At 36.2% G+C, this 25,904-nt stretch overlaps 1 protein-coding gene across 3 annotated transcripts; it reads right to left on the bottom strand.

The window, feature by feature from the left end:
• Positions 1–124: 124 nt before the first annotated feature.
• Positions 125–25,766, bottom strand: Dis3 (DIS3 homolog, exosome endoribonuclease and 3'-5' exoribonuclease). Of its 3 annotated transcripts, XM_074043237.1 has the most exons (22): positions 25,406–25,534; positions 25,051–25,139; positions 24,417–24,574; positions 21,406–21,599; positions 20,943–21,016; positions 19,578–19,745; positions 18,710–18,874; positions 17,102–17,215; positions 16,772–16,909; positions 16,215–16,361; positions 15,746–15,862; positions 15,052–15,153; positions 13,956–14,020; positions 13,783–13,867; positions 12,213–12,340; positions 8,026–8,112; positions 6,115–6,271; positions 4,597–4,811; positions 4,333–4,501; positions 4,057–4,215; positions 3,270–3,392; positions 125–2,641 (listed from the first exon to the last, which is right to left on the bottom strand). In XM_074043237.1, exons 4-22 carry the CDS (start codon positions 21,497–21,499, stop codon positions 2,558–2,560), a joined length of 2,391 nt encoding a protein of 796 aa, XP_073899338.1. In that variant the 5' UTR covers positions 21,500–21,599; positions 24,417–24,574; positions 25,051–25,139; positions 25,406–25,534; the 3' UTR covers positions 125–2,557. The 3 variants fall into 3 exon arrangements, with proteins under 3 accessions (XP_073899338.1, XP_020033736.2, XP_020033734.2); XM_020178147.2 differs by lacking the exon at positions 24,417–24,574 and having other exon boundaries at positions 25,406–25,766; XM_020178145.2 differs by lacking the exon at positions 25,051–25,139 and having other exon boundaries at positions 25,406–25,766.
• Between the last annotated feature and the right edge of the window lie 138 nt (positions 25,767–25,904).

Genomic DNA, 25,904 nt, shown 5'->3' with positions numbered 1-25,904 from the left:
TATCTCCTAATCCTTAAACTGTCTCATGAAAAAGAATAATTCATAAGTAGCCTCAGGAAATAAAAATATGTGTTGTCATTGTGTCATTTCCTTATTCTATGTGATACTCCATACCTTATAAGCTTATTACTAACTTCACAAAAGGTTCCTTCTCCTGTCCTTTATTCATCCCCTTTGCCCACACACTAACCATGAATGCCATTAGCCATCTGGTCCATTTTTAAAGATACTGCATTGGGAAGATGAGTAGTCTTCATGCATAGGATTTCTAGGTTCTAGCAGTAAGAACTTCCCTGGCTATTGTTTTAATAGCATTAAGAAATGTAAGGCCGGGTGCTGGTGGCTCATGCCTGTAATCCTAGCTACTCTCAAGAGGCAGAGATCAGGACTATGGTTCAAAACCATACAAGACCCTATGTTGAAAATACTCAACACAAAAGAGGGCTGATGGAATGACTCAAGTTGTAGAGTGCCTGCCTAGCAAGTTTGAGGCCCTGAGTCCAAACCCCAGTAGTGCCAAGAAAAAAAAAAAGAACAAGGTAGTAATTATAACTAGATTCAAATCCTATCACTACTTGATCTAGGCATAAAGGTAAATTTTTTATTAAATGGGCAGAGTCCCAAAAAGGCTTTTTCAGTTTTAATTGCATTACAGTCTTGCCTCAGTTCCACAAGGACTGCTTCCAGGACCTTCCATGGATTTGAAAATCCATAGCTGTTCATGTTCCTCATAACCCACACATGCCCTCCCATACATTTCAAATCACATCTAGATTACTTATACATCTGATACTATGTAAATGCTATCTATGTAAATGCTGTTACATCGTATCATTTGGAGAATATGGGGCGGGGAAGAAGGCTATACATGTTAAGCACAGGTGCAACTTTTTTTTCTCAGTATTTTGAATCTGCAGATGCAAAGCATGGAAGTTGCTTAGCATAATAACTGGCACTAGAAACTAAGCACTCTACCAAAGAAGAGGCCTTATAAGGGGGATATGACACAGTTCTGATCATGTTTAAGAGTTTAGCTGAGACTAATGCCTCAATTTGGGCCTTACTCATAACCAAGGCACAAGAAAGCAAACTGGGAAGGTTAATAGGTATAAGATTAGTCAATCTTGCTTTATCAAGAAGTTTCCCTTTACTTATAATGAAGGTTAACTATGGCCTGTAGATAATTTTTCAGTGGTTGCTAGAGGCAAATCAAGTAATAATTTGACACATAAAATTATTACCATGTCTATAAATAGGATTTTGTTGGAATACAACCATGCCTGCTTACCCACAGTTATGGCCGTTTATGCACTAATTTGCACAGAGTTCAGTGCTACAGCTGAAGTTACAGTGAACAAGTCTAAAATGTTCTGACCTTTACAGAAAAGGTTTGCTTCTTGCTCTAGTGTTAGTCACTGACCCATTTTACTTGGACCAGAGAAGGCTGTCTTCGCTGAATTGAATCAAGTTCTGCCTGATGTAACAGTAATTGGAAAAATCATTCAACAATAATGAATGTCTACATGACTGCAGGCACATATTGTAATTATAACAACTTATATGCCTGCAGACTTACTTGCCAGTTGTACTGCAAACTCTTCCAAAGTGCTTCAGAAACTGAATAAGCAAAGTACAATATTTTAAGGTAGCCCTTTCCCCAATGTAATCATTAATTTGTGGTTAGCAAGGGAAGTGGTTAATTTCACATGCCAAATAACAGGATTTATTTTAATTTGTTTCTTTCAATAAGTTCTTAAGACAATTCCCCATTCCCTACATAAACTGATACAATTGCAATTTAAAAGCCATTATCTGTATTTTATAAGCAACCTGATAGACATATAAAGTACCACCTTTAGTCTTTCTTTGAGCTCTAATGCCTTAATTTGGGAAGATATTGGAGCTGAAGGTCAAGGATGATGACCATACTTACTACCTAGAGTAACACATTTTTATAGAAAAAGGAAAAAAAACAAAACAACCCAAAATGCTATTTTCCCAGTAAAGTCAAAATAGAATTATTTCTTGTTTTCCTACCAATTCCCAAACATTTACAGCTGTTCATAGACCAGTAGTTAAATACAAGAGGCTTTTTAATACAGTAAGGGAACACTTAAAATGTAAGCTAGCTAAATGAAAATGGCAAAGGTGATTATATAACAAATACTGACAGCTTAAGCTTTAAAAAGGATTGTTCTTTGCTTCTAAAAATGTTCTAAGGGTTTTTTTTTTCCTACCAATATTTTAAAAAGTACTTAATCCAAAATTAATCTGCTCTTCAATGAGCAGATAAGTGTCCATTTAAATGATCTTTACAGATCCCTGAAGTTGCTATCCTGTCACCATTTAGGTGATATTCAACTGAATTTTTCTGCATAAATAGTTCTGTTCAATCAAAGTAGTTTAAGATACAAATCAAAAGTTAAATAAAAATGCACATTTCTCAAACTTATAGGTAACACACAATTCACACACTTAGGTTTAGAAGTATTCTCAAGGTTTTTTTTGCATTTGTTTTTTAAGGAAATCAGTCTTTGAAGTTTTTTGTTGAATGTAGCTACTTTTCAAACTTCCTCTTCTTTCTCCCTGGTTCATTAAGATCCACGTTGGAAATGTCAGTAGGAATGCTTACTCCTGATATCTAAAGTAATGCAAATGGGGAAAAATAAGGTGATTAAAAGCATACAATACATTAAGAAATCTCACCCTCATCTTCACCTTTCACATGCTACTTCCAATTTTCAAAGGATGTAGGGGTTGGGAGTTTATAAGGGTTTTACACACAAAGTATACATGTTTTATGCTCAAAGTATACTGGTTTGGAAATGTAAATGGTAGATAAGGTCTCGGTGAGAAGCTAATCACTGGGGCACTGTATTTAACTGTAACACAGTCCTTCCTGAGGTTTCATTTACCCTAGTGGAGCTGATAGAGTGCATCAGAGGTCTTAGGTGTGTTAGGGGAGGACAAAAGTTAAAAATCAGTATCTTAAATGAAGCACTTGATCTTCAAAGTGCAGTTTACAAAACTCCTAAGAAAAGGGTGGGGCAAAAGAACTCTTGAAAGAGTTCTTGAAAGAATCCCAGATGTCTAGGATCCAATGACATATGGAAATCAATGAGAAAATATGAGTTGCTATGCAAATATTTAGACTTCACACTATTTATAGGATTCTAACATTTATTGGAAATAACCAGATCTCTCTCACACACACAAAATATGTACTGTTTGTTCCATCGCAATACGGAAATTAATAAGCTTGGTCTCACCTGTGGTTCTACCAGTGCCATTCGGATTTTCTGATGCTGAAGATTAGATGAATCTAACATAATTTTCACTTTAACTTTATCAAACACATGGAACACCGTACCTTCTATTTCAAGTGAAGGTGTCTTAAAGAAAAAAATTATTCTTAGTTGCTTCTTACATTCAAAGTTGTGTTCTAATTTATAGTTATCTTTCATAGTAAATTAGAAGTTTTGATAAACAATTCCTCTAATATTAAGCATGTAGGTAGCCAATATAACAATCCACCAACCTAGCTGTGTCACATAGACATGACCTATTTAATTATGATGGGCCCAGTGAATATTCATTAATCTCAGAATTCTCACCCCACTAATTTAGTGAGCTGTTGATCTAGTAGAACACAAAGTACCTAGGCATAGACAGCTATTTAGTCTCTCAGGTATAATTCTACTATTTAGGGAAGTATGGAGTGTGTCAAACAAGATACTGCAAATAAAAACGAAAAACAAACCTTCCCTGAGCTATAAGCAGCCATTTATTTCTATCTGCCCACCTAGGTTGAAACTTCACATGCTATGAAAGAAATAAACCATGGGAAACATTTGTATGTAGAAAAATACAATGAAGTAAGAAATTCTGTGAGTAAAACCATAGCTTTACTTTGCATAACTATGGATTTTCTGGCATGTATTTAGAGATTTAGGATAAATAAGGGTACAGAAAGTAATCTTGACACTTTACCATTTGCAAACTGTTAAAGAAAAAGCACCTCCCTCACCAAGAAATGAAACGTTAAAAATACTGTACCTCATCATTATAAATAAGCTGTGGCTTTGGTTTGTCTTTTTCTTCAAAGAACACTGTACCTTCTAAACCGTACTTTGGAATTAACACCACAATAGCATTCTTTCTTACAAACAGAATATAGGCCTCTTCACTTACTATTCCTTTGCTTTTGAAAAATAACTGTAAAATAACATAGTCTTATTAAAATTGTCTAAAAATACTTTGATTCACAAAAATAATTTTGAAATTAATTTTAAAACCTCCTTTCTCATAGCATTGCTGATAGGAGGCAAATACCTGAGTATGAAAAGCTACTGAGGCACGCTGAGCATACTGAGACATTTTGTGCCGGAAATTGAGATTTTTACATATATCTGCAAGCTTGTGTTTGTCTGTCAGTTCAGGATAAGTACAGTCTGCCCCAATAGCCACAGCCAACAGCCGATGAACAATTATGTCTGCATATCTAGACACATAAAGGAGAAATGAGAATTAGTATTAAAATGTATTTCTTTTTAACTCATAACTGTTTTCTATCTAATTTTATAAGAAAAAAAATACCTTCGGATGGGAGAAGTGAAATGTGTGTATATTGGTGATGCTAAGCCATAGTGATGAAAATCATTATCCATTCCAGAACAGAAGTATACAGCTTGCATCATACAGCGAGTGGCTAATATTCTTAACAGAGTGTTTAGATATGGGAAAGCAGGACATTCAGCTCTGTCCAAGGAATCAGCCAAAGACTTGGCTGTATCAGTCTTAATTTCCAAATTCTGTGAATAAAAGGAAGGAGAAAAGCATCATACGAAACATTTTTACATCAGAAATAGTCTTCAAAATATAACTAAATAGTATGAACATAGTGTTTCTTTTAACCAGAAAATCTGGGCTCATGCTTTTTATCTTTTAGCTAGGATGACTAAAAATAACTATAAAATAAGTAATGATCACATTGTGCAACAATAAAGCTTAAAATTTCCTGAATACATTTAAAGGTACTGAAGTATTAAAACTGAACATGGTCCAAGGGGAATAAGAATTATGGTAATAGTACTGGTATTTCAAAGTCTAATTAATGCTTGCTAATCTCTGTGGGGGTGAAGGAAATAAAGCAGATACTGATACTTTTCAGCATGTCTGCATTTGTCTCTGCAGATATTTTCCTTCTATTCAAATTAGAAGTAAAGGCCAGAAACAACAAGGCTCTGATGCATCAAAATTAGTGACTTTATTCTACCTTAGGGAGATGAATCAAAATATTTAAATCCTCCTTCCTTTAACCAGGTCTTAGGAAAAATTAAGACAATGTAAACAACTTATTAATAACCCATGGAGCAGAGAAGCTGGTTTAGTTCTGATGGACATGGTAGGGGTAAATGTACAATAAAAGCCTGGGACAAAATCAGAAAGCAACACCATCCCATTACAACAGTGTTCTGAGAGCCAGTGCTGCTCCTTCCTAGCTCTCCTCCCAACAGGAAAGATGATGCCTCACCATGATCTAATCAAAACCAATGTAAAGCTAGAGTCACCCCAAAAGTAAATACACCTAAAGTACTACTAACCAGACGCAGGGGTATCCATGGCTGACAAAACTGTGTCCCACCTATTTTTCCTCTTTTCCACATATGCTATATATATAGCCTCTTTTTTTTAGGGACATGATTAAAAAAACAAAAACAAAGGCTAAGCTGAGTTAGATAAAGAGAAACAAAACAAATTATTTGTAAATCTAATGGTTCGTAGCAGCCAGGTATAAGGGACAGAGATATGGAAGAGCTTTTTATGCCCAGGATACTGCAAATAACTTAAGTCTAGAACTTCGGGCTTTAGCACTAAGTGCTCCTTGAAGACCACAGTGATCTTCATTAAGTAGATACAAAGTGAATATACAGGAAGAGAAGACCATACTCCAAATAGATATACTTTCTTTTGTCAAAAGAACTACTGGCATATTTTTACATCGACACACAACAAAACTTTTATGAAAATACATATGAATATAAATTCTAGGGTGTAGTGGGTAGATCCCAATACATACACATACATACGATTTTTCAAATTACAGAACCTTACTTTGGACTTAGCTGCCTTAACAAGAATTTCATAATTTGATGAAGGCGGAGCAGGATGTTTTCGAAGCAGAGCATGTTCAGAAAATTCTTCATGAATTTTTTTTGCAACGGAGATATTAGCAAGTAACATAAATTCTTCCACCATGGAATTTGTTTCTCTGCCAATGAAAAAGAGCATTAAGCAAGGAAAGAGAAACTGGGATTTCTATCAGTACATTTATTCACAAGTTACCTTTTCTCCCAATGATATAATGGAAGCATTTCCTCTTTAAACTGTGTGTGCACATGTGTACTTTTAATAACTGTGGTGCAGTCACTTCTCAGTTATTATGCTAAGAATCTCTTATTTCTCATAGTGAGTAAATTTTATATGCTAGAGACTTAAGAAAAATAAAAGCTTTACTAATTTTATTAATATACAAAGTCTAAAACAAACATTTTCACCTCCTCTTACTGGGTCCAAAAAGATTTTTAACTATAAGCCATCAAAATAAGGCTTAAGTAGAACTAAAATCTACTTAAGTCAAATGATTTTGATTACAAAGAAAATCCAAACTTTCACCAATAAATCACTACAATGAAGGGAAGACATTTACATAGCAATGTGGATGCTTATTATGGACCAGCATTGTGCTGTAAGTGTACATAAGCACATGCACACACTCACGCGCCTGTTTCACTGATGAGAACGGCATGTGTGACATCTCTTGCTAAATACCAGAGTTGTTAGTAGTATCAGAATTTGAATTCCCACAGACTTCAGAACTCTTAACCAATCTGAAATTGCTTTCATACTAGATAGTTATGCCACATAAAACTCTAAGCTTAATTTAATAAATAATCTGAATTCTATGTATATAGTGCTTTTTTCTCCCATGTCAGTAAACATGCATTATTAATCTCATTCATGTTTCCATTTTTAATAACACCTAACTTCTTGACAAGATTGCTAAAATATATTAACTTGAAATATTAAGAAGACTTCCAATCATAAGCTGGGTGTGGTGGTGCACACTTGTGCTTCCAGCTAGGCAGGAAGCTGAGGAAGGAGGACTGTAGTCCAAGGCTAGCCCCAGGCAAAAATGTGAGTCCGTACTGAAAAATAACCAAAGTAAAAGAGGGCTGGGTGTTGGCTCAGGTGGTACAGTGCATGAGTATGGCCAAAAAAAAGGAATGTAGTTCTTCTTTTGCTTAGCAAGAAGAAATATTGATATTCTACTTTGGTTTTACTTTTGGCAACTTTCCCCCAAAGAAGTTTTAGTATTTGTTTAATTTACTAACAACAGACATGTGTACAAATCTTTTTCCCTAAGAACATTTTGAATCTCTGAAGAACTAGTACTATATAAAAAATCTAAATACATTCTTATTTTCAACCCTTGGTCATCTATTGTAAAAGTAAACATACATGTGTGATTAATTTCAGAATTTCCTCATATAAGAGGCATGAGAAGAAGCATTAACTCTGAGTTAACTAAAAACATCCTTGTTTCCTAAATCTTTACAAACCAGTAATATAACAGCATCAACAGCTAACATCCAAATCCTTCCTCATCACAATGCTCTAGGGGTTAGGTAGAATTATCATTCATATTTTACAGACAGAAAGTGAAACTCAGAGTGAAGTGGAAGAATTTACTGCAAGTTTTATGAGCAGTAGCAGCAGATGTGGTATCCAAACCTAGAGTTTTTGGCTTCAAACCCATGGTCATACTTTTCAAGTGTTGTATAAGAAAAACAAGTGAGATCATACTTGCTTTTCTAAATACCTGATAAGCCAGGAAAAATCCATAGAAATCACAACTCTAATAGAAACAGGTATTTTGGATATAAATGTTTTGGTTTTAACATACTATGCACTAAATTTAAAACCAAAATCTTATCCACTGCTCATCAAAACTACTGCATATACCTCAGTTCCTTAGTCTGCAGATCTATAGGATCATGAGTTTCACTGTCCATGTGGAATCGAACTTCTGGAGAAGAAAGAGTCAAAGCCCTGAATAAAAATTAAAAAGGTAAATTAATCAAATGAGGCAATAACAGGAAATTTTTTTAAAAAATAGAAAATGAACCCACAGAATGGGGAAAACCTTTGCCAGCTATACATCTGACAAGGGACTAATTAACCAGAATTTACAGGAACTAAACTCCCAAAGAATCAATGGCCCAATGAAGAAATGGGCAAAGAATTGGACATAAATTTTTCAAAGGAAGAAGTCCAAATGGCTACAAAAACACATGAAGAAATGCTCACTATCCCTGGCCATAAAGGAAATGCAAATCAAAACAACATTAAGATTCCACCTCACTCCTGTTAGAATGGCTACCATCAAGGACACAAACAAAAACAAATGTTGGTGAGGATATGGGAAAAAGGGAGCTCTCATATGCTATTATGGGAATGTAAATTAGTACACCCACCACGGAAAACAATTTGGAGGCTCCTCAAAAACCTAAAAATAAGAACTGGGCACCGGGAGCTCATGCTTGTAATCTTAGCTAATCAGGAGGCTGAGATCAGAAGGATCACAGTTCTAGCCAGCTGGGGCAAATGGTTTGTGAGAACCTATCTCAAAAATACCCAACACAAAACAGGGTTAGTGGAGTAGTTCAAGTAATACAGCACCTGCCTAGCTACCATGAGGCCTTGAGTTCAAACCCCAGTACCACCAAACATTTTTTAAAAGTAAAATAAAAATAGAACTACCATTCAACCCAGCAATACCACTCCAGGGTATATATAAGAAGGTATGTAAGTCAGATGATGGCAAGGATACTTGCATACCCATGCTTATTGCAGTATTCACAACAGCCAAGCTATGGAAACAACCCAGATGCCCTACAACTTTTGAGTAGATTAACAAAATGTGAACTATTTTGGAATATTATTCAGTCATGAAGAAGAATGCAATTTTGTCATTACAGGTGAATGGATAGAGATGAAGAACATCATGTTAGGTGAAGAAAGCCACATGCAGAAAGACAAAGGTGGAATGTTTTCTCTCACATGCGAAAGAACCAAACACAAGCATTATCATATATACATATACAGAGAGAACATGTTTCCAAAGTGGGACTATCAGAGGAGACTAGGGGAGGAGGGAAAGAGAATGTTAAAGAAGTGAATATTGAAATACATTACATGTGTGTAAGAATAAGACAAAACAAAACACACTGAAAACTCTTCAATGATACAGGGCAGGGGGAAAGGGTAAGGAAGAGTAATAGAGGGAGTGAGACTGATTAACATGCAATATATTTACAGGTAAAATGCCAAGGCCAAACCCCACTGAACAATGAACACTTAATAAAGAACAGGAACATAAAACAGGTCATATTAAGTGGACAGTGCTAATGGGGGGAGAGGATAAATGAAGAGGATAAAGGAGGGTGAATATGGTCTATGTATTTTGAACACATGCATGAATATGGAACATTGAAACTGTCAAAGTCATTTTAAGAAGGGGAAGGGAGAAGAGAAAGAAGGGGATGAGCCAAACCAGGGTACACTGTACATATATACAGAAATAGCACAACAAATCCCCCTGTACAACTAATATATAACAATAACAACATTTACAAAATAAAATAGAAAATCACTATATTAAGTGAATAAGAGTTGTTCTTCTGAAGGTTTTATGACCATCTGCTAAGGTTTTAGCTCTACTTTTTATAAATAGCTTATCACTTTAACAGAGAAAACAGTAGCAACACAACAAAATCAGAGAACCTGTGCTTCTGAGGGTTCTTTTGTACTTAAACTACAAATTTTTACCAGACTATATAAATTTGCAATCATTTTCATAAATAAAGTGACTGGCAGAATTTTACTTCTTATCACAAACAATGTACTGAGGTGGGGACAATGCAGGAGCCTAAGTTGCATAGATCAAAGTATATTCTACAAAGGTTCTACCAACAAACGGCAGGCTGATAAATGGCACCCACTGAAAGGACTGATGGCTGTTAAGGTCTGAGTGCCGTGTGACAGAAAATGTACTGTGCTCTGAAGCTTTACAAGCTTTTCACTTAATTGACAAGTTCTCTTGAGCTGACAAGTTCTTCTTTGAAAAAGCAAATTTTCATAAGGCTATCTACATATGTCACCAAGAACTTTAATGAGGTTGGGCAACCTTACACAATCATGGAGATGTTAAAAAAAAAAAAAAGAGGAAATAAAGTGAGATGGGGCAAATTAAATGAGATTCTAAGTCCTCTTCCTTGATTCCTCAACTCTAGTAGAAGGGCTGCTCCTAGGACGGGTAACAGAAAGGGAATTTGGACAAATACCTATTTTTAGCCAGGTAGTACTTACAAGGCTCTACATCAGATCTATTATGTTTTTATTGATATATCTTGACCTAAAAAGCAAGACATCCTAATCACATTTCAATCATTTGCTCTTCATACAACACTTAAAAATGTTATTTTTATCCAACAGTATAAAGTGAAGGCAATGTTTTCTCAGTTCTTGCTAAGAAAGACTGAGAAGATTCACAACACCTTTTATTCTAGATGACTGCTTAGAAAAAAACATAGGAAGTTTCTAGAACTAGAAAAATATCATTTCCATTTTTAAAAAGTTATGTTACAAATACAAACTTTGATATTAAAACTGCCAAAATAAATATAGCTTCAATTTGCATAGAATTTGCTTTGCTTTAATTATCATTTTTTGTGTTGATGGGGATGGGAATTCAGGGCCTCATGTATGGTAAGCATATACCCTCATGCTACACCCCACACCCTACTTGGGTTTTAAAACAAACCTTCTAAAAATTATCTTTATACAAATTTTCTTCTGAAGCCTAGTATAGTAGAAGCCTGTAAAAAAAAAAAAAATACATTGCATAATGTGATGATTCATGTCAGACAGAAAAAAATCCAATTACCCAGGTGTGGTGATGCATGCCTGTAATTCAAGCTGGGTGTGGTGGTACACACCTGCAATCCTCGCTACACAGGAGACATAAGTAGAAGGATCATGGTCCAAAGTTGGCCCAAGTAAAAAAGCAAGACCTTACCTGAAAAATAACCTAACACAAAAAAGGGTTGGAGGGATGGGCCCTAAGTTCAAAACCCCAGTACTGTGAGAGGGGAGAAAATGTATGAAAAACTCAGAAAACTGAAGTGTGAGAAGAAATCAAAATGGCTTAGCACAAGCACCTGGAGCAACACTGTTCGGTGGACTTTCTTCATTGATGAAACTGTTCTACACAGCACTATCCAAATATGGTCATTAGCCATTATTGAGCACTGGAGATGTGGCTGCTAAGACTAAATAGGCATGTTTTATGAAAATAGTGCAGACATACAGTTTGCACTGCCACAGAATCACTGCTAGTAACTACACGTGGCGCTGTGGTGGGTAGGCATGAGAACCCAGAGACCACCATCTGAAAGCCTCATGTGCTAGGTGTCCACTGATAGCTGTGCTTCAAGAATCAAGCAACTTTAACTGCAAAAAGCTCAGGCTAATACTTCTTATCTTACACCTTTTGAAGTTAGGCAGATGCCATGATGTAACTGCTAAAACACCTAATCTGTCACTAGCTGTCAGGTCTTTGGGAAGACTGCCTCCATGTAACTTTGAATCATTTTTAAGAAGGGAGGAGTTGGGGTTAACCAATCTCTATAATGTCTTCTAACTTCCAAGTGTAAGGAGGGCTTCCCTGACATTTATTTAAATGTCTAAAAACCTATGCTCCCTAACCATGGTACATTGTAAGCATATATGGAAATGTCACAATGAAATTCCCCTGTACAATATATGCTAATAAAAATACTTTCCACAATGTTCAATCTAGAAACCATTTCTAATTAAAATTAGAAACACTCAATAGAAGTCTTAAGCAATGTTTGTCTTCCTGGAACTTTTTCAAGATCTCTTACTCAAAGACAATATTTTGGAGCACAGTTCCTGAACAAACGTCAATCCAGCATAAGCTGCAAATATCTGAAAGATAGCTCACAGGCTCTCTACTTAAGTCTCTATTCATCACTATCCATAAGAAAACACTCCAAAGTAGCCAAAAGTTATGTAAACACCATAATAAATGAACTAAGATATATCTAGTAGATATCTGTGAAACACACCCTTTTTCAATTCTTCCTTTTTTCAGGATTTTAGCTAGTTTATTTAGTCCACGGAGACTAGTGGTAATATCATCATTCATAGTTGCTGAATCAATTCTCATCTGAGCTTCAGCATACGTAAGAGAAGCCTAAGAAAGAAACTTTATGTTAATATAATTTTTATAAATGATAAAAACAGATTTACCACATTTAAGTCATATTATTTTCTCTCTTTATTATTTACTATTTTACCACACTATATCTCATATTTCCAGTACATGAAAATCCTTTTTTGCGGGGGGAAGCCTAAAACCAATAGCAAGAAAAATTCACAGCTATATATTTCACATCGCTGATTCCTGGTTCATTTACTTACCTGAGGAATGATACGAAATAAGCAAACTTACATTAAAACAAAGCAAAATGGTAGCATCCTTAAAAAAACAGTATGAACTTTTAAATCCTTTCCAGAGGATCATCAGTCCTCTCCTCACTGGCAAACAGTAAAGAAGAGTCTAGACATATCTTGGACAAAATCCACTAAATACTCAAAGTTAAGTATCTAAAAATGGGATAAATCATAATCAAAAAGGAATTCACATATACAAATAGCTGCTTCTGTTCCTATTTCTTTCCTGATGGAAAACTAGCATTTCAGCTTATTTGAAGAAGAAAAAAAAAAGGCTTCATAAAAAGTGAAAGAGAGTTAGTTAGATATGTAGGTCACGTCAGATATCTGGGAGAACCAATGCATCTACTAAGGGGTAAGGGCTTTATTTCTAAAGAATGTTTTATATGTTCAGTAAATTTTTTTCACACAACTGTAGCCTAAAAGTACAAATGTATGAAGGCTTAAATAATTCACATATCACTGTTTATCAGTCTAACGCTGCTTTCTTCTTCCCAATAACTAGTTATCAGAACAGAAAGAAATATGCTAAATCAAAGAAAAACAGGTAAGTTTGGAAAATGATACATCATGACAAGAAAAGGGGTTTGGCAAACTGGAGGATTGTTTAGGACAAAAAAAGAGGGGAATATAAGAGAATCTTCAAGAAGTGCATTCTTTTTCCACACAAGTGTTTTCCTTTTAATGAACAGGCACTGAGAGCTGACATAGCGAGCGTGCTCTCGGGTCAGTACATCTCAAAGCACGCTTCCTAGCTGAGGTGGTGCAGATAATGTGGCTCCACTGTTCCTGAGCACGGTCTCAGGCTAGCTGCTCTGGAATCCAACAACGATTTACCACAGCGTCTCCACGAGAAAGTATGAACAAGAAGACAACGTGCCCATCTTAATGCTCCCACATTTCTAAAAGTCAGAACAACTTCAGTCCCTGGGGTTTTTCAGTTAGGGCACAAGGCCATCTATTTGTCTTGCAAGTTTCTGAACACAGCGCAACTGCCATATGAACTAATTTTTGAGTTATATCAACAATTAAGCAAACTCTTAATTCTAGAAAAAAACTAGATCTTGCTGTAACACTAGAGAAAATTTTAACTATATTAGTCTAACTTTTACAAAAAGGATTCTAGATAACTGTTAAAAGTATCAAAGATTTTAAACATTGCAGATGAACCATGAAACTAACCTTTGAGTTAATGACACTTTTGGTAAATCTCGTTTTTAAGATTTCAGCATTGTGATCCATTTCCCAAATACATGAAAATGCCAACCTACAAGGGAAAAGATCCTGTATTTATTTATGAGAATCAATTAATATACCTAATACAACAATCTTATGAAAAAAACATGCATAAATACCTGTCAACATTACATCTTAAGGAACATAAGTTAGAGCTAAGCAACTCTGGAACCATGTCAATCCTCTGTAAAAAACAATAATAGCATCTCAAATTACTTAGCTATACCCATGTCTTTTAGGTTCTATTCTCAAATAGCATTAAGTGAACAAGAAGGAAAAAAAAAAGAGTGCTCTGGTCTTTTTGATTAAGAGAACTAAGAAAATGTCAACTAAAAGTCTGTTTACACACAATGACTTATTTAAAATTGTTACAGAAGGCAACGAATGAAAGAAACTGAACTTCATGCAAGTGAATCAAGGTTTATTTAAGTCCTCTAAACTAACCCCCTAGCTGTCCTCTGAATATCTGAAATCTCCAATGTGTGTCAGCTGACACTTGCTAACTGAAACAAGCCCTATCAACGGTGCGATTGAACCTTTCTCCAAAGCTTAACAAACTACATGGTGTTTTAAAAAACAGAGATGGGGAGAAATGATGGGGAAAATGTAAATAATGTACAATATAAGACTAATCAGAATTGTTACTACAAACTCCCCCCCACGCTGTATATAATGAATATATCCTAATAAAAAATATATTTTAAAAAAATACAGAGAAAGAAAGTAAGTGAAAGAGAGAGAAGAAGAGCGGGGGGAAGAGAGAAATTCTACGGAGAAAACTACATGTAACACTTTGACTGAACCTGTAACAGAGTAATCTACTCATTATTTCTATCATTCTGTGTAAGTTTAATGCTATGCAACAATTTATATCAACTATACCTGCAAGTTATTAGGGCTAGTAAATGACAAAAAATTTATGATATTTTCAGGATTTAGGACACCTTATTCCATGTACTTCTGTTAGCTAAATCACATACTATTTCAAAATGTGACTGCTCAAAAATCCAAAATGCCAAGCCTGGTGGCACACACCTGTAATTCTACCACTTGGGAGGTTGAGCCAGGAGAATCAGGAGTTCAAGGCTAATCAAGGCTACATAGCAAGACCCTGCCTCAAACAAAACAAAACTAAACTAAAAAAACCCCAAAACAAACTACAACAAACAAGCAAAAATCCAAAAAAGCTCATTCTTATAAAATCAACACATTTACCTTTTCACAGAGATACACAGTTGTTCCTCTTCTGGCTGATTCTTGATCCAAGGCATTTCCTGGCCTAATAAAATGGCTAACATCAGCAATATGAACACCAACCTTAAAAAGGTAAAAATAAAAGGGTGTCAATCCTTTTCTTTTATATACTGATGGAGTTTAAATGACAAGTAATGTAGCTAAATTGAAAAGGGACTCAGTCACATCTACCATTTCAACTCTGACACATCATTAGTTTTTGCAGCTCTAACTTTGTATGGTTAATTCACAAATGCTGACCTAGGTCAAAAGAAAATAAACTCAAGGCCAGGTGCAGTGGCTCATAGCTGTAATCCCAGCTACTCAGGAGGTGAAGATCAGGAGGATGGAGGTTTGGGCCCAAACAAAAAGTTAGCAAGACCCCATCTCAACAAGTAAGTTGGGATTTGGTGGCATGTACCTGTTTTCTAAGTTACATGGGAGACACAGATAAGATGATTGTGATTCACAGCTAGTCTGAGCGAAAGAGTGAAACCCTATCTTAAGAATAACCTAGAGCTAAAAGGGCTGGATGTGGGACTCAAGTGGCCGAGTGCCTGCCTAGGAAGCATGGTGCCCTGACTTCAATTGCAGTACTGCCAAAAAAAGGAAAAGAACAAAATGAACTCAAGCACAGAATTATATTTCAGTAAGACTGTCATGACAATAGGAATACCTCCAAATTTCCATTACTGAGTTCTCTACAATGCAGAGCATCATCTATATCAGTACATCCTGGAGGGTCCACACTACACACACACAGATGCCTCAGGTCTTCTCGGTTTTTCATGTCCTAAAATTAACCACATTAAAAAGAAATGCAAAATTATCTCACTAATGCAACTGTAACACCACTCCTAGGAAATCCATAATAGCTCTATAGAAATAACTTAGCTTTAACTCGATAACAAGCACACATAATCTGTGAGCAGTGGCTTCGCTGCTTTTGCTATGCACTAGCATTGCTACACAGAAGACTTATTTTCTGTACAAGAGCAAATGTCTTGGTAATACCTAACAGTGCTGTAACTAACTAAGGAAGGAGTGACCATGGTTTCCACATACTTAAGAACACACATAGAAATTAAAAATAGTTAGGATGTGATCATTTATAAAGTAGTACAAACGCTTTTTAAGGAAGTTACCTTCTCAGTAATGCTCCAGGGCATCTTTGGCAGGAAGCTAAGCACAGCCTGTGAAAAAGGCTCATGAGGAACATCATGCTCCAATAACAGAACTTCTGTTTCAGTCTCTTTCTCTCCAACATCACCTAAGTTTTTTACAAAGTGTCCCTGAAACCAAAAGGTATTATTAGAAAGGCATAGTTTACAGCTAATTTTTTTAAATGACACATTGGTAATTTAAAAGCTGAAAGTGACAAAACTTTTTGATTGATTTTTGTGGTACTGGGGTTTGAATTCAGGCCTTGTGTTTGTTAGGAAAGTGCAATAACATTTGAACCACACTACCAGAATGATGACTTTTTTTTTTGCAGTTGTTTGGCAGTTTGAGTAAAAGCAATGATTTATATTGAAAGTTCATGAAATTACTTTAATATTGGATATATTACTTATCAATAACTGAAATATCCCTAAGTTTCTGTACAAACCCTATAAAAAGAATTTTATGTTTATTAAAAGTAACGCTGTTATTCAAAGTTGTTCATTAATATCCTAAGATAAAATTAATACTTTAAGCTTACATTTGGATATCTGGAATTTCTGGGCCAACCATCAATAGCAACGATAATCCTCCGTCCTTCTAATGTAGAAGCCTGCCTGGTTTCTATCCGAATTCGTGGGATTCTCCTATCAGCAGGTGTAAAGAGATGTCTTCTTGACTAGAGAAAATTAAGAAATAAGTTTTTTTGTTTATTTATTGGGCATGCTTGACAAGTACTCTACCACTGAGCTATACCTCAACCCAGGGAAAATGATTTTATACACATACACACACACAATCTCGGAATAGGGCTGCAAGTTCTAGTTAATGTTTATCATTTTTTATTAATAGTAATATACTCTTTACTCACCTCCTTAATGTCAGACTTGGAAAGCATTCCACAATATGGTCTCCAATTCCTTTTTATTATTCCTACAACTCTACCTGTAGGCTTTAACATTTTTTCATTTACAGCAGTCTTGAGCTGAGATATAAAAATTAATTATTTTCAGTTATTTTCCTTAAATATAATGAAGCAAGTTCCCTTCAAATTAGAATATGTACATGGGCACTAATACATTCAGGTAGTAATTATGACATAAACTTGGAATCTTTATTCTCAAAATTCTAGACAAGAACATGCCAATCCAAACCACTGAAACTGTTCCATGAAAGTAAAACACTAAAAAAATGGACACTCAAAAAAACCACAAGTATAACTGAATGTGAGAACTCACTCTTTCTGTTTTAATGTAAGGATTTATTTATTGACTATCTCACACCAGTCTATGAATTAGAAGACTTAGCTTTTACTCAATTAGTTTAAATTCAATTAGCTAAGCTATGTAGCTATGGTGATTAGCCCACTTTGAACCTTTACTAATTCATTTTTTAAAAAGATGTTATCACTAGGTATGGTGGCACATGCCAGCAATCCCAACTGAGGCCAGAACCAGGCAAAAAGCATGAGCCCCTGCCCAAAATATAACTAAAGAAAAAAAAGTAGGGGGAAAGCAGAAGGTGGGTGTGTATCTGCCAAGCAAGCATGAGGCCCTAAGATATATCTTTGAAGGTTCTTCTTTATCTAAAATAAAAACTCAAATAAAGCCAGGTGCTGGTGGCTCATGCTTATAATCCTAGATACTTAGGAAGCAGAGATCAGGAGGATCTCGGTTTGAAGCCAGCCTAGGCACAAAAAAGAGCTGGTGGAATGGTTCAATTGGTAGAGCACCTGCCTACCTCGTGTGAGGCCCTGAGTTCAAACTCCTGTACCGTCAAAAAAAAAACCTTCAAAGATTATCATCTATCTGTATGTCTACTATCAATCTATCTAATATCTACTAATAGATTTTAAAAAAAGAATGTCTATTATTAGAAATAGATCTTACAGTATTTTATCTCTAACATCCTGCAAAGGCCTGGATGCTACAAAAATCATGTCATCCTAAGACTTCAGCTAACTGAATATAATGGATGGAAAGAAAGCAGTACAAATGTATGCATTCCAACTATTCTCATAATTACAAAACAGCAGAACAAATAAGCGATTTCAAATAGACTTAGCTCAAAGGAACTAAAACCATTCTCTTCATACGGAATATGCTTATAGAGAAACATGTCCCAAAACAAAGAAAGTCCAGAAGCACATTACGCTTAGGAAATTGTAGCATTTCAGAAATTTTAAATCTGTATTGACTCATTAATTCAGATAACAAATTTGAATGCCACAGTTTCCAGTTTCAGAATTGAATTGAATTTTTTTGTATTTAAATCCATTTATTTTAGTATATCAAGACCTTAAAACAAGTTATATACTTAGAACAAAAATCAACTATGTGTATGATATGTATTAAACCTACAGAACTAAAATTTCGTTCAATTAATCTGAAAACAATGAAACTTAACTTTCTCCAAAGCTGAAATGTTTAGTACAGTTAAAATGACAAAAAAAATAAAGCCTGCCTGCTTGGTTTCATACCAGGTGCTCTCTCTCCTCTTCTCTGTCCACATCATCTTCATTTTGACCTTCATCATGTAAAACCACAGAAGATGGTGCTACCCACTGACTCCTGGGGAGAAGCTCTACAGCCACAATGTCTTCATGAATGGCTCGGTTTAAATGTTTAAGTCCTTGTAAGATTATCTACTTAAAACAACAAATGGCATGTGTTTGAGTATTTTGAATGGCAATAATGGGAAGGTTAGCTAACACAAGTTTATGTATACTCAAATATTTCTACTTTTCTTTATATTTTCCTTTTCTAAAGTGTTCCTTTGTTCCATACCTTTAAATTTTTAAAGCAGAAAACATATAGATCAGAAAATATAGGTTGTGTTCATGGCTCCACTATAACTTGGGATGGCATCAAGCAACTTGGAAAATTATTTACACTCTCTAAATCTCAAGATCTTGGTAGATAAAAGTGAAAAATATAATACTTTGATAGGTGGAGTCAAAGACTAAATGAATGCTGCATACAGAGTGCAGAGTTAGTAGAGCAACTGGCAAATAGTGAGCCCTCAAAAAAGTTACTAAATTATTATAAAGTGTGTAAAGCCCTCTATGTTATGCAAACAGCATTATCATAACTAGTCATAATACATAAAATAGGAGTATCTCATGGTGTTTGATGAACTAGATATTTATTCTCAAAAAAATAAGAACAGAAATTTTTTTTTCAATATGAATTTCCTTAAAAAAAAGTGGTTAATTCTAATAGTATTTATGACTTTCTTCAAACTGTGAAGATAAGGCAAATTTAAATTCTCATACAAAATATTAAATATTTACTAATGAAGATAATGAACATGAGGTATTTTAGTGTATAAGGAATTTACACACTTGCCTCTTTATTTTCTTCAGTGTCTCCATGAACCCACACTGTAGCTTCTAAGTAATTCTCCCTGCTGGCTCTAAATGTTCCTTGAAGGTATGAACCAGATTTTATGCCTTGTTGTAGCTTACTTAAGGGAAGATGCTCTGAAAATATTATTTTCCCACTTTCTATTTCATTCTACAAATAAAGCAAAAGATGCAGTTAGGAAATCTGTTCATTCAATGTACAACTATCATTAGTACCAGGCAATTAAAAAAAAATCCACATTATGGAATATACAACTCTATGGATTTAAGAAACTATAGCACAGTGTTTCCGCTAGGCCAGGGCTATCCAAAACTACTTTAGGTGGCAAAGAGAATATTCTTTTTGTGATATCCAACATAGTAGCTACTAGTCACAAGTTTCTCTTGAGCAGCTGCAAGATGGATAATACAACTGATAAACTGAATTTGTAAATATGAATTACATTTAAACAGTCACATGCAGCTAGTGGTTACACATTAGACAAGGGCTAGTCTAAATCTGTATTCCAAAAACCAAGTCCAGCCTTTATCTTCTCACTTCCTTTTAGCGTTATAAAGTAGCTGGTTAAGAGAAGCAGGGATGGGAGAGATGCTGTAAAGACTGGATGTATGTATAATGTCCTATTACCTAATGTTCTTTCCACAATAGCTGCCATTTACGTTTACCATAACTATGTACCAGGAACTGAGATAGGAATTTTATTAATGCTCTGTAACTCCTTCACTCATTTTTCTGTCTCTAATCTTGCCAATGACACAATGCATTGTCTTTCATACTGACATTAAAGTGGTTTTTACAAATAAATACCATGTCTGGTTGTTGTTCCCTGCTGCCCCACCCAGGCTCTCCTGTACCTTTTATTTCTCTTAGCCAATCATGTAAGGTAGGGAGCTCAAAATTCTATCTGCTACCTTCTCTTTATAACAGCCCTTTAGGGAGATCTTTGTAAGACATTTGAAAAATCACTGACAAACAAAACAAATTCTAGTTCCTCATTTTCTAGCTCCTCCCCTTCTGTTCTACCTTTTCTGATGACTCCCTTATCACATTCTTTGGGCTTTATGCTGGCAGCATTGCCTGACATTTATTTCATAAACTACTACATATTCATATATCAGTGGTGGATTTCATTTATTTTTTCAAACAAATATAGCTGCCCTGTTTCAAACTCTATTTTAGAAAGTCAATTCATTTAGGAATGCACTTCAATAAGCCTGTTATAGTCACTCTTGTTTGTAATCCAACTCCTATTACTATTCCAGCTTCCTGGGGAATATAAGCCTCATATCCCAGAGTGACTATTTTAAGATTTTTCATGCTTTAAAAGTAGAACAAAATGAAACATACCCCTTCTTCAGATAAACAAGCAAGACGATCTATGAGTTCAGGGTTAGCAGTCAGGCTCTTTACATATTCTTCACCTGAAAAATAAGGAAACATATTAATATAGTGTTTTAGTTTCCTTAGATATGAAATAACACAGATAATCTTGCTTGTAACAGTACATCTATCAATTATTTTTAACAACATGAAAGCAAAAACAAATTTGTTGAAGTGGTCATCCCTAAGAAGTAGTGGGTTCAGCACAGCTGAGTTTTCATTGTTAAGTGAAAATAATAAGGGAAAAATTAATAAGCACTGAGTACAACTTATTTAGTTTAAAAACTCAGAAGAATTATAAAACACAAAAATTTTTACAAAAAAATTTACATAGTATCATGAAAATAAGAAGTAGTCAAGTAAACATCTTATCACAGGCCTGATTACAGTTTCTCTATGTACATGAAGAAACACCTCCTTTTAGACCTACATGTGAAAGCTGGTATTCCTTCTTCTACAGCTTTCTCTTTGTTTTTCCTGTCGTTTGTTATAAAGATAACCTGCAGCTGGTTTTCTGCTGACATTTTCTTCAAATGTTCATTGTACCATTTTGCTGCTACTCGAATAGCTCTATCATTCCTGTCATTAGCATTTTCTCCCTGTTCTTGCTCTACGTAGGTTTCCCTAAAATGTAAAGAAAAGGAAAAAAATGAAAAATCAACACAAGCAAGAATACATAAAAATCTTGGGACATAAATGCTAGACAACCATTAAACTAAAAAGTCAACCATGTATCTATTTCACTTGAATGTACAGATTTACACTGAGAGAAAAAGTAAACAGAATCCTTACAGATTAAGTTCTTAAGACAACAATTTGCTTGGGAGAAAAGAAAATTATGTTATTAATGGGACAATAAAAAGTCATATAATTTTGCTTCGTGAAAAGAAAAACTGAAGAATTTATACTTTAGGTTGGTACATTAAATAACAGTTTGCTGGCACGAACTAATAAACCTTTGCAGACCTAGTAATGAGACTTCATTCAAATTGTACTTTTGGGTTTTTTGTTTGTTTGTTGTTGTTGTTTATAGTACTGGGGTCTGAACTTGAGGCCTCATGCTTGCTAGTCAGGCAATTTATTACCTGAGCCACTCCGCTAGCCCCTAACTAGATTAACAGCAATTCATAAATGCTACAAATAGTTTAATTAGATGATTCATGATCATGTGATTCCATGGTCAATCAATACATAATTCATGCAAATTTTACATGGTACACAATAAAGTCTTTCCACTGTGAACTTTCAAATATGTAAGCACATACTGATTTTGTTTTTTTTTTTTTTTAATTCAGCTAAACAACCATTTATTTTGTTTTGTTTTGTTTTTTTTTTTCATTTTTCTTTTATTATTCATATGTGCATACAAGGCTTGGTTCATTTCTCCCCCCTGCCCCCACCCCCTCCCTTACCACCCACTCCGCCCCCTCCCGCTCCCCCCCTCAATACCCAGCAGAAACTATTTTGCCCTTATCTCTAATTTTGTTGTAGAGAGAGTATAAGCAATAATAGGAAGGAACAAGGGGTTTTGCTGGTTGAGATAAGGATAGCTATACAGGGCATTGACTCACATTGATTTCCTGTGTGTGGGTGTTATCTTCTAGGTTAATTCTTTTTGATCTAACCTTTTCTCTAGTTCCTGGTCCCCTTTTCCTATTGGCCTCAGTTGCTTTAAGGTATCTGCTTTAGTTTCTCTGCGTTAAGGGCAACAAATGCTAGCTAGTTTTTTAGGTGTCTTACCTATCCTCACCCCTCCCTTGTGTGCTCTCGCTTTTATCATGTGCTCATAGTCCAATCCCCTTGTTGTGTTTGCCCTTGATCTAATGTCCACATATGAGGGAGAACATACGATTTTTGGTCTTTTGAGCCAGGCTAACCTCACTCAGAATGATGTTCTCCAACTCCATCCATTTACCAGCGAATGATAACATTTCGTTCTTCTTCATGGCTGCATGACTTTCAAATATGTAAGCACATACTGATTTTGTTAAATCTGTTCTTCACAACCAAATTAAAGCACAACAAAATTCATCTAGTTTATAAAATTTGATTGTTTACTTCTATCTAGTTTAATAGATTATATCTAGTTTAATAGATTAATAATAGATTCAGTTTTAGAATTTAGGATTTTACATTAAAAGTTTATAGCATTTTATTTCCCACCATTAACTGTAACTGCTAACACTTCAAACTTATCAGGGAAATACACGCTCATAAATCTGAATTTAGTTTTAACATGAGTAAGTAACAAAATCTTAAATGAGGGCTGGAGGTGTGGCTCAAGCAGTAGAGCACCCACCCAGTAAGTGCAAGGCCCTGAGTTCTTAGATGAGATTTGCCTAGTATCCTAAGTGCCATACCAACAATCAGGGTATGGGGAAGGCCTACTTGAATTTGAGCTGATGAAATTGCTAAACCCTGATTAGGAATCTGAAGAACACAATCAAAAAAACCTAGTCTATTTCTGAATATGAAGAAAGTATAAGGAATAAGAAGTCTATGAGTCCATTACTTTTGTGCTTTATAACATCAGTACTTAATTTGGGGAATGTAAGAATAAAGAAGAGAAATCAGAGCAATAAGATTTTTTATATTTGCATAATCTGATGGGATTTCAGTATCAGAATCTGTAGTTGAATCCCCAGCTCTCAGTTGGGGGTTAAATTTGTCCACTCAGGAGATACTTGACAACACCTGGAGACATTTTGAGTTGTTAGTAGCCAGTAGTGGTGGTAGCATGGGGACTGTTACTGGCACCTAGTGGGCAGAGGCTGGGGAAGCTGCTAAACATCCTACAAATTTAAGACAGGCTTCCCACAATAAAACACTACCCAGTTCAAACTCAATAATGTCAATGTTAAGCCTCCTAAAAGTATCACAGACAGCCATCAATACATACTTAATAACCATAAGTAGGCAATTTTATATTTCTAAGATCACACAGTTAAGTTCATGCAAAGACCTTGAACCTGAAACCTAAGAATTCTGTTTTTAAACCAAAGTTTCATTGTAATTGTTTATGAGGTATTTGTTTAAGTTTTTAAATCCCACTGAGAATAAATAAGCTTTGTATTTTTAATCTCTTCTTCATAAATTCATCTTTTATTACTATATGTTGATTATTCACGTCATATAGTTCTACACAATCTCATCTTCCAAGACTTTATTCATAAATTCCTGTAAAACCAACTTAAAATGAGTACTTGGGAAATAAAAAGAAACTATTACAGCCTAAGAGCCAGGAGCCCTTGGTTCCAGGCCTGACTTCACCACTGCCCATGTGACCATGAAAATGAGATCCACTTATCTTTACAGGTGTGTGAGAAGGAAACAGCATATGCCACTAGTGTTCATGTATGACAAAGTCACAAATTACTCCCAGGACTCCTCTGGAATTCAGCTATTCTATGGTCCTGTGACACCACCTCATTTTTATCTTACCTGTGGTGCTCATTAGTGAATGTATAGAAATGCTTGTCCTGGTTGCTGGTCACATCCCGGATTCGTTTATATATGGGGGCACTCCGGTTTCGCACTTCTTGGAGGACTGTTTGTAGCACAATAACATTCCTGATGGCAGGGTCCTCAAGAACATCAATCTTAAAAAAAAAAAAATAAGTTTTTCCTATATTAATTTATAGATTGTTTCTGTCAAACATTCAATCTTGGCACGGTTTAAAAACACTGACCACACATTACTCAGTTATTATGCTGTAGTAAAAGTGATGAAAATCACCCAACCCTTCAGGCCCACTGCAGAAGAGCACCCCTACACAGACCAATCTCAAAACTTCCTAGAAGGCAGGACAGGTGGCTCACTCCTGTAATCCTCACTGCTTGGGAGGCTGAGATGGGGAGGACTGAGATTCCAGGCCAGTCCGAGGAAACAGTTCGTGACACCCTCAGCTCCAAAATAACAAGAGCAAAATGGTCTGGAGTCATAGCTCAAATGGTGGAGCACCTGCTTTACAAGAGCTAAGCCCCGAGTCCAAATCCCAGTACCACAGCGAGGGGGGCGGGATGGGTAGCTTGGTAGAATTACGGGTATTAATAAAGAGATACGTGGCCCACATACGTTTTGTTCGTAGGCACTTTCAAGATGCCTGTGGGTCGCAATCTGGAGGACACAGAAGCCCAGGTCCCCAGCTTCCAGGCATTTATAATCTAAGGTAGAAGAGACACCAGGAGTTAGAAAAAGTGTCTAACAGTAAGATTCCAAAAACAGTAAGAACAAAACCAAAAAAAAAAAAAACAGCGTAAAAAAGAAAAAAGAAAAAGAACATGAGCCTGGGAACCAGGAAGCGTGGATCCCCTCGAGGCTTGCGTCCCCTCAGGATGTGATGCTGCCCAGGAGCCGCCTCTCCCCGACCTCAGTTTCCCTATCATGCCTGGTCCCCGCCGGGCCGCATTCTGGCGTTTCACTCACGAACCTGGTGCAGTAACACGTTGGTGTCCGGCATCAGGTAGTGCGGCCGCGGCCAGAGGCTGCTCGCGGGGTCCTGGGGCTGCGGCTCCAGAGCCGGCCCACCGTGCGCCCGGCCACACGCCGCGCACCCGGGCGCCCCGCAGCCTATGTCATCCCGCAGGTAATGCTCGCGCACGATCTTCATCACGCCGCCCGCGCGGGTCTTCTTTAAGAACGTCTTGGACTTGAGCATCTTGCCTCGCGGCCTAGAACCCCGACAGCCGCAGAACTCCTCCGGCAAAACCCGAGTCAACGCAGGAGATCTGTCACACAACAAAACCTCACCCCGAGGTTCGCTTCTTCCCGCTCCAGAGTATTAGCACACAACTCTCGCGAGAACTTACTCAGCGGGACGGTAGTTGGCCCTCTGATCGCCACGAAGATTGGACGAGAGCGAAGCGCGGGGAGGGACAAACTGCGTTCCCGCCCACGGCGTGGGCGGGGCTGGCCTCTGTGGGCGGGAC

The sequence above is a fragment of the Castor canadensis genome, chromosome 10 (assembly GCF_047511655.1).
Source record: "Castor canadensis chromosome 10, mCasCan1.hap1v2, whole genome shotgun sequence".
Classification (NCBI taxonomy): Eukaryota; Metazoa; Chordata; class Mammalia; order Rodentia; family Castoridae; genus Castor; species Castor canadensis.
This window is presented reverse-complemented; position numbering and strand designations above follow the sequence as displayed.